Source organism: Molossus molossus, unplaced genomic scaffold, assembly GCF_014108415.1.
Source record: "Molossus molossus isolate mMolMol1 unplaced genomic scaffold, mMolMol1.p scaffold_m16_p_6, whole genome shotgun sequence".
NCBI lineage: Eukaryota > Metazoa > Chordata > Mammalia > Chiroptera > Molossidae > Molossus > Molossus molossus.
The window spans coordinates 23,022,303-23,032,246 of NW_023425399.1; the positions used below are offsets into that span (position 1 = coordinate 23,022,303).

A 9,944-nucleotide genomic window follows, 5' to 3' on the forward strand; every position below is an offset into this window, starting at 1 on the left:
ATATTCTGCAACCAGGTATGTGGGTAACCAGACCAGATCAGTAATTCTTAACCTCAGGTAGGGTGTTATAACTCCCTCTGAAATCTTATAAAGCCCACAGAGCCTACTCCCAGGAAAAATGCTACAAAATGCAGAATCTGATGTACTATTCCAGAAGCACTGAGGACTTAGAAGTTTATGGCCCTAAGACCCCTGTACTGGATACCATTTCAACATTTTGTGATTCTTGTCCTCTGCAGCCTCTGCCTGACAGATGATGTTTGACCCACAGTTCATTTTTGTAAGGAGGTTAGGGAGTAGCAAAGTACGTGGCTTTGATGATCAAAATAGATCCAGAGACATGAAGTAAAGAACTGACCAGTCTCAGAGGGAAGGGAGGTAGGGAAGAGCGGGAAGAGCGGGAAGATAAACCAAAGAACTTAGATGCATATATGCATAATCAATGGACACAGACAATAGTATGGGGAAGGCAGGAGGGGGGTGGTAGTGGGGAGGAGGGGGGTCAATGGGGGAAAAAGAGGGATCTGTAATACTTTCAACAAGATTTTTTTTAAAAAGTGCCTGGCCTCTTGGGAAACTCCACTGCATTTTCCTTTAATTTTTTTTTTTTTAAATCCTTACCCGAGGATATTTTTCCATTTATCTTCAGATAGAGTGGGAGGAAGGGAGGGACAGAGGGAGGTGGAGGTAGAGAGTGAGTGAGAGAGCAAAACATAGATTCGAGGGAGACATATGGATTGGTTGCCTCCTGCAAGACCCCAACCAGGGCCGGGGATTGAACCTGCAATCCAGGTACATGCCCTTGACCAGGAACAGAACCTTCAACCCTTTGGTCCACGGGTCAACGCTCCAACTGCTGAGCCAAACAGACCAGGGCCCTTTAATTTTTTTTTTTTTTTTTTTTTATCCTCACCCGAGGACATTTTTCCATTTTTTGTTCAGATAGAGTGGGAGGGAGAGAAAGGAACAGAGAGAGAGAGAGAGAGAGAGAGAGAGAGAGAGAGAGAGAGAGAGAGAGACATGGATGTGAAAGGAACACATCGAGTGGCTGCCACCTGCACAACCAACCAGGGCCGGGGACAAACTGCAACCGAGGTACGCGCCCTTAGCGGGAACCGAACCCGGGTCTCTCAGGACCGCAGGCCGACACTCTAACCGCTGAGCCAAACCGGCCAGGGCCAGGGCCCTTTAATTTTTAATTGATCACCACAGGAACTTTCACGTGAGATTTAGTCTGAAAACATCTTTTGTATGTTCAGAGCCCTGAAAGAAGTGAAAGCCCTGAGATGTGAACTAGCTCATTTAACCATTTAACACTATTTTGCTTTACTTGGTTTCCAAGTCACGAGATGGCAAAGGAACAAGGTGATGGTAATCTAGAAGCCCTTTGTTCTGTAATCTAATACCCACCACTGGCAAAGATATGAGTGACCTGAAAGGTTATAAAGCTCAAGAGACCCAAGAATCAAGGTTTTGCCTTCCTTATCTATTTTATTATTGGGAGCCACGCATGCAAAAAAAAAAAAAAAAAAAAAAAAACTCCCAAATAGCCCAATGAAGAATTGCTAGGACTAAAGAGTAGCCCTCACTACCCACATTTGAAGCACCCAGTTTGAAAAGTGTGAACAATGAACTTCTTCCAAAGAAAATAGGAAGTTTCCCCTGAGAACTGAAAATTATTTCATTCACTCATATTTTTCTGTGGTCAGAGGTCAACCTTTTCTTTTCTGGAGTCCTCTTGCCTTGCAGCCTCCTTTCCCATAAATAGCATCACCTAGTAATACAATCTGGTCAATCTGAACAGCCTTTCTGGTTCCTATTCCATGCCTTTCCTGTTGGAAAAGCAGCACCTTCCTTAACAATAAACTAGATTCTTTTTTCTTCTCAAAGATACAGTCACCATTTTAAGATTACTCAGTAACTACACCCCAGATTAAGGGAAATAAACACAAAGAAAAAGGCTTTGGGGCACAGTTTGCCAACAGTTAACTGAAATCCATTACCCAATCCCCTAAAGCCCCCTAAGAATTCAACCACACACGTAGGACGGTTAATGACAGCTAAAGAACACTTACCAAGCAGCTCTAAGGAGCTAAAGAACTCAGAGAAAAAAACAAAACAAACAAACAAAAAACAATTAAATTAGCCACAGGAGACTCTGAAAATGTACCCTTTATTTCAGAGCCCACAGACACAGAGTAGTTGTGATCAGAAACATAAAAAAGACTAAAAATGTCCCTTGAGGGTAGGGAAAAACCAGCAGCAGGCTGTGGAAATCCAATAAAGCAAATAACTACCCTCACCTAGCAACAGACAACCAGACCTAAACCTTGAGGCCAGAAAGTACAGAAATAAAACTTAAGAAATGCATTGACCGACCCGCTCTGCATTAAATATTTATAAAAGAAACTCTCAGTCCAAGCAACAGACTTAAATGGTTTGCCTCTGGAAGACATCAAGCCTTAGAGAGTGGAAAAGTTAAAGAGAGCTTCTCTTTATGTAAGGCGCTTTCAACTCATATTTCATCACAACAACCCTTTCAGGAGAGTATTAGCCTCATTTTTAAAATAAGGAAACTTCCCGGCCGGTGTAGCTGAGTGGTTGAGCATCGACCCATGCACCAAGAGGTTGCTGGTTCGATTCCCAGGCAGGGCACATGCCCTGGTTGTGGGCCAAATCCCCAGTGGGGGGCATGCAGGAGATGACCAATCAATGTTCTCTCTTGTCGATGTTTCTATCTTCCTCTCCCTCCCTCTCTCTTTAAAAATCAATAAAGGGAAAAAAAATTTAAAAAATAAAAAAAGGAAACTCCCTGGCCGGGTAGCTCAGTTGTTGGTTAGAGTGTCGTCCTGAAACACCAAGGTTGAAGGTTCGATCCCCAGTCAGGGCATATATACAAGAATCAACCAACGAATGCATAAATTAGTGAAACAACAAATTGATGTTTCTCTCCCTTCCTCTCTCTCTAAAATCAGTCAATTAAAAAAAACAAACAAAAAAAAAACAAAGGAAACATTCAATATGGAACAATGAAAAAGTTCTGAAGCTGGATGGTGGTGATGGTTGCATAACAATGTGAAGGTACTTAATGTTACTTAACTGTACACATAAAATATTAAAGTGGTCATTTTAGTGATGTATATTTTATCATTTTAAAAAGGATTAAAAAAACAAAACAAAAGATAACTGAGGTTTAAAGAAGCAAATAGTTTGCCAAAAGTCTCAATCAGAGTGTCAAATTCTGGCCCAGGCCCTTAGACCAAGCCTTAGTCTCTCCTGTAAAAATGGACTTTTGTAAGATTTAGATGAAATAATGAATGGGCATATGGTTACTCAACTGACATGTACCTATGTGAGTAGAAAGTTTTCCCTCGAAGTTGGGCAACACAGGGGATTACCATAAACTTTTAATAACTTGTGAATCAGAGTGTCAGAGTAGGAAATACTTCATATAGAGACCATCTCATTTTGGGACTGCAAATTCAACCACCTAGAGGGATCATATAAGTGACCTAAATGGTGAAGCAGCTCAGGAGTAAAACAAGAGGGAATTGAGAAAATGATAAACTGGGCCTAGCATGGGGAATGCTCCTGATGGGGAATTTGAGCCCAAATTTTCAAGAGAAATGAAAATCTAGAATTGTGAAATCTTCTTATCATTAAACATTGACAACTAACATTAAAAGTGCTACCTACCCCACTCCGCCAATGTGGTCCATGCATTGCCAATTTATAGTGACTGATCTACTTCAAGTAGAAACCGAGGCCTAAAGATGTTAAGGGCACCCAGACTTTCTTCTAAACAGCCTTAAGAATTCAGTTCCAACTTGTGATTTGACTTTTTTATAAATTTATTTTTTATTTTAAATATAGTTGGTATATAATCTTATATTGTTTATATTAGTTTCAAGTGTACAATACAGTGATTTGACATTTTTATGCCTTACAATGTCATCACCCCACTAAGTCTAGTAACAGCAAGTAGCATTTAGCATACCTTCTGAATACAAAACCTTGGGATTTCAAACCCTGGGAAGTCTGTCAGTTTAGTGCTTAGGCATAGGTGAGACATCATGGTAGGAAGGCAGAAAAGGAAGCAATGAAGAGGCATGAGACAGAACTGAGAAGTCTTGGGTGTCCCTAACGGTGCCCCATTTGGGAAATACCATTGTCAGCAAATGGTTCAAAGATCAAAGCAGGTTTGGGGGTTAGGTAGGTGACTCCTATCGTTGTCTGTGGCCAGATGGTCCTACTCATCCTGGGTCCATCCCACCTTCCTGCCAGTGCCAGAGATCAAAACTCAACCTTCTCCAGCATTCTGCGACCTGCATCTTTAATGCTGAGATCAAAGGGGAACTTTTATCCAAGCTGTAAAGGAGAAACCAAGAGGCAACTTAATGCTACCTCTGTCTCCTCTGCACTTCCTGAGGGGATTAAGAGCATTTAAAGGAATTTCTCAGAGAAGCACCTTTGAACCAAGGCCTGGTGCCTGCACCAGCTCCAAGGACACAGTGGCTCCTGCAGAATATGTGCGGGTGGAGTAACTCAAGAGATCAGACAGATAACACAACCAACAGACAAAAGCTTGGAAAGACCACAGAAACTATGATCATGGGGGGGAAAATCCATCTGATTTTAAAGGTATACTGGCAAAAGTCATCTTAAATGCAAGTCTTCTAAGCCACAAAAATTTCAACCTGGAATTCTGAAATCATCAAGTACAAACCTTAATTTCATAGGACATATGTGGAAACAAACCAGTAAGTCAAAGTGATTTGCCCCATGCCACACGGTGGATCAGTGGCAGGGTTGAGACCATGCACAGGCTGCTGACTCCTGTTGTAGTGCTCCTTCCTCAGTGAGCTAATCCTCACCCCACACGTGAGGCCCAGAAGAAACAGCAATTTCCAACACGTGGGATTGGTAGCAGAGTCTAGGCCTCCTGCTTCCTGTTCTACGACTCTGCCATCCAGATTCCACCACTAAAAACAGTTCTTGTGCTTCTTCTGATTGTGTTGGGAGGACTGGCTAGCACTGCTTCCATCTGATCAAAGAAACCTGGAGGTAACTCAGTCCATTCCCCTGCAACTGGACTGCATCAAACCCAAGTAACCTCAAAACAGTGTGAATTGACCCAGCAATTCCACTTCTAGGTATAAACAGAAGGAAACTAAAAACACAAAAACTTGCACATGAATGTTCACAATGTTATTCATAATGGCCAAAAAGTGGAAATAATACCAACACCCAACAATGAATAAAGGGATAAACAAAATGTGGTCTATCCATACAATGAATTATTTGGTCATAAAAAGAAATGAAGTACTAAAAAATGCTACCACATTAATTACCTTTGAAAACATTACACTATGTTAAAAAAAAAAAAAAAGCCAGATACAAAACACCACACATTGTAACATTCCATTTATATGAAATGTCCAGAATAGGTGAATTTATAGAGACAGAAAGTAAATTAGTGGTTGTGGTGAACAGGGGAGGGGGAGTGTGGGAAGTGACTGCTAATGGGTTTCTTTTTGCGATGATGAAAATGTTCTGGAGGAAGATGGTAGTGAAAGTTGCAGGTTGCACAACTTTATGACTATACTAAAAACCACCAAACTTTATACTTTAAAAGAGCCAATTTTATGGTATATGAATAATAACCAATAAGAAAAAAGATAAAACCCAAAAAAGAGATTTCTAGACTCCTGAGATGCCTGCAAATGTACTCAATGGACATTTCCCAAGTTCTACCACAATAATATTCCCAAAAGCATATTCCATATGCTCAACATTTCCATAAAGAGTGAGATATGAGCCTGCCTCTCACCTCAGACCCAGCTAGATCAACCTGGTATCCTGTAACCTTATAGCAGTCTAAACCCAGGGCAGGAAGAAGATAGGTAAACCAGAGAGAATTTCAGTTTATATCAACCATACTCCTATGGTGAGAGAATTCTTGTCTGCAGGTTCAAGAAACACCCACTGCGCTAACACAGACCTGGGAGGTGGCAGCCCAACCCTTGAGGAAGAAGAACCACTCACTAAAAAAAGGGAGGAGAGGGAAAAGCCTATAAATACTAGCACTTGAAACTTGTACCCACAACCCTAACTTTCAAAACAAAAGAACAAACCAAAAATTCAGCCTGTTCCCACGGTCACTGAATCCACTAGCTCAGTTCCTCTTTAGCTGTATGACTTGCCTCAGAAACCCATAAACCCCAAAGCAGACCCACATACTTACATCCCCAATGGTTGTGAAACAGCCTATATATAAGAGGGTGTGGGGACTGTTCTTCCATGAAATAAAGTGCTTGACATAGACCAAATTCAAATCTATCTATGAGCCCACTATGGCCTCTTACACATATTCCCCTGTAACGAATTTGCTTCCACACCTTTTCACTACTGCATCAAAATCCAGTTTCTTGTATGCACCCTGTATACTGGCCTCTGTGGGTCACTGTGTACATTACATCCTCAGTTTCTTGAAATCAGTTACTATAGTCACAGCACTTAACACTATCTGACATTATATCATGTTCATGTTATTTATTTACTTGTTCTCTTTTTCCTGACTAGAAAAGCTCCACAACGGTGGACCTTGAACCTCTAATTTACAACTATATCCCTAGGCCTTGGCACAGAGCAGGCACACAAATATTTGTTGATTATATAAATGTGTTCCAGAAATATGTACTGCTAACATATTACCTCTTTAAAACCTCTGAACAGGGCAGGAATTTCCCAGTGCAATTCTATAAATGCCACTTCATTAAACTTTTTTTCTATGTCAAGAGAGGGTGTGACTTTTCCTGTTAAATTCTTACACCATCCCTGTTCTGAATGTGGTCCAGAAAAAAACGGGTTTCAACATGTCACTTTTGGGATTTTCCCCATTTATGATTCAGCCTGAAGTCTGACAGCACAGATATCAGACAAGGCTGTGAAATCTTTTACCTTACCTCTGAGGTTCTAAATAAGGAATTCGTCATTAAACAAAAAGGTTAAATTATCAGTTGGTTAACAGAAAGAGGGGAACTCATTATCAGCCAATAACCTACCTCTGTTTGGAGAAAACAAACACCAAAGAATTTAAACAAGCATTTTCCTTTGTTAAAGTCTAACGTCACTTCCTTTTCTCTGTGTCTTTCTTTGCATTCACTCCCAGGATAGTATAATCAGCTAGGGAATCAACATAAAGGATGACCTAGAAAACCACTCTGGATTAAATGACTTCAATTTTGGTTCTGGTCTCTTGACAAGCAGAGTGTGAATTGAGCTTCTGGAAGAAAGGCTATTCCTTCTGAGATCTACTTCCAGGATTTTGTACAAGAAGCCAACAAGTTCTGACCCACTTTCCAGGCACACTGCACCCTTATCCACACACAGGCTTCATCCTAAAGAGCTCAATCCAAATAAACGTTCATCCCTAACACCTGTGTGGCCCCTGTAGCGGAATGGAAAGGGGAGGCAGAAGGCGAGGCTAGTGTAGTGTTTTTTAAAACGTAATACAGACCACCCCCATTATAATCACCGGAGTGCTTATAAAACTGCGGATTCCTGGGCATCACCTATCCCTTAGGAATTAGAATCTTTAGGAGTGGGGCTCAGGAAACTAATTTCAACACCCCCCCATACCCGCCCCCTGCAAGTCTTTGCACACTAAAGTTTGAGAACCAATGGGGTGAAAGCTCCACAGGAGAAGCAGAGAGTTGACAGAAAGGAGACAGGTAAAATAGTTAGGAAAGGGTCGGGGGATGGAAGATGGGGTAGGGTGGATAAGGGCATAATCCGGGGTAACCGCAGTCGAGACGGGTGCGCGGTGAGAACAGGTGAGGGTGGAGGGGAGAACCGGGCTCTGGAAAATACGACTTGGGCTGGGAGGCCGGTCAGAGGTGAGGTCGCTTCTACCAACTGGTCAGGAGAGGGGGGAGGCGGAGAAAGCAGGGTCGGATGTGAGAGGGAGGAGCGAGGGCGGGAATAATGGGGGGGAGGACTCTTCGGGGGTTCAGGCTTGGTAAGTGAAAACTGGAAAAAGGGGGTCAAGGAAGGCGGAGACCAAAGCAGGAATAGGAACCGGCGGAGATGGTAGCTGAGACCTTTCCTCCGACCCACTGCCTCCCCCAAAACTCCAGGCCTTGACAAGCCTGAATGCCAGGCCAAGACCGGAGAAGGGGAACTTTGGAGGAGACAAACGCAGTCAGAGACATCCCTCAAGCCTGAACGAGGGGTTCCGGAGGTGGCTCGGATCAGGCTTGGGGTGCCGGAAGGACCTAAGATCCCCCGGAGAACCCGGCTCCAGCTCCGGCTCCCGGAGTCTCCTTCACTCACCATCGCTGCCGCCATCTTGGATCCACGTGTCGGCGTGATGACGTCAGCGGACGTGGTGTTTCCCTGGGAACGGAGTTCAATACCGCGAGGTGCCGCCCGACTTCAGTCGCTCCTGTAGTTGCGGTCAGGAGGGGCTAAGTAGACTTAGCTCTTGGTCTGCAGCCTGGTCTGAGCAGTCAAGTCGCTGACTAGGTGAAGAGTAAGGATGGTGTAACTATGGGAGCCATATTGGCTCCTGGCAGAGACCGCTATTCCCTCTCCCCCGTTGCATTGTGGGTAATGAGGGTTGTGCGTCAGCGCGCTTGTTCTCTGGGCACCATCTTTACTATTGGCCGGAAAACCGTTGTCAGGGTTACCAGAGGCCTCAATTTAGGTGAGTGGAGTGGATACCGGGATTCCAATAGCAGCTGGAGTCCGAGAATAATTTGTAATTATATACTTAATTACTTGCTTGACTATTCTGTATCCTCTCCAAAAGACTAATTATTAAGATAGGATCCTGTTTTTTATTTAACCTCACTTAGCTTCATTTTCATCTGTAAAATCGGGGAGTATTATAAAACCTTCATTATAGTTTTATAATGAGGATTCAGTGACGTAATGTTACATAGCTGTCATTATACACTTATGTATACTCCTTCGGGCATGTAGTAGTTGAATGAATGAAAAGCGGCATATTTGGTGGAGGAAGATAACTTTGAATGTGGACTTAATCATGGGCTAGTTAGGTAAGTGTGTGCCTCTTACCAGAAAGGGGACCTGGCCTTGAGCGGATCTGCCTAGGGCCACCTGGTAGTGTGTGGGTTCTTGACTTCCTGCAGGAAAGATTTCACAACAGGAATCAAGGTGATTTTTAGAGCACGATTTTTAGAGCTGGGGACAATGAAACAAGGAAGGGCCTAGGACAGAAGAAGCAACAGGAGAGGCACTGGGTGGGGAAATGACCCTAGGCTGGCTGCTTTGGCTCAGTAAGAAGTTAGAGAAACGGGGGCATTGGGGACAGGGTCAGGGGGTTAGCCTGGGATGAGCTGCACTGCCCATTGCTCCCTGGTTGCAAGTCTCCATGGGGTCTCTTAAGAGTTTAGAAGATGCATGCCTGTGGTAAAAAAGAGGAGGAAGGGAAAGGTGCAGTGTGTTCCTGCAAGGGAGAGTGAGTGTGCTGGGACCTTTGTTTTGAGAGTTTTTAAAAACTATGTATTTTATTGAATTTTTAGAGAGGGAAAGGGAGAGAGAGAGAGAAACATCTATGTGAGAGATACATCCATCGTCTGCCTCCTGCACGCCCCCTACTGGAGAGTGAGCCCATAGCTTAGGCATGTGCCCTGACCGGGAATCTTGGGAATCCAGCTGGGACTTCTCAGGCTATGGGAGGACTCTCAATCCACTAAGCCACACCAGCTGGACTTGGGTTTTTTATTTTTTAATTTTATTTTTGTTTATTGATTTTAGAGGGAGAGGGAGAGAGAGAGATAGAAACATTGGTGAGAGAGAACATCGATCGGCTGCCTCCTGAATGTCCCCTATTGGGGATTGGGCCCACAACTTGGGTATGTGCCCTGACCAGGAATTGAACTGGTGATCTCTTGGTGCACGAGTTGACACTCAACCAC

The 9,944-nt window shown here is 43.4% G+C and overlaps 1 protein-coding gene across 5 annotated transcripts in view; it reads right to left on the reverse strand.

Moving 5' to 3' along the window:
* TM9SF4 (transmembrane 9 superfamily member 4) overlaps positions 1–8,580 on the reverse strand; it is a 58,363-nt gene extending 49,783 nt beyond the window's left edge. Inside the window, exon 1 of one of the 5 annotated variants that reach the window (XM_036244927.1) lies at positions 8,335–8,371. Coding sequence is in view for 3 of the 5 variants with exons in the window: in XM_036244928.1 (XP_036100821.1) it covers positions 8,335–8,349 (15 nt within the window). In the remaining 2 variants the exon portion in view is untranslated. Of the gene's footprint in view, positions 1–8,334 lie in introns of all 5 variants that reach the window. The other 4 variants (XM_036244928.1, XM_036244925.1, XM_036244924.1 and 1 more) reach the window with 4 other exon arrangements.
* Between the last annotated feature and the right edge of the window lie 1,364 nt (positions 8,581–9,944).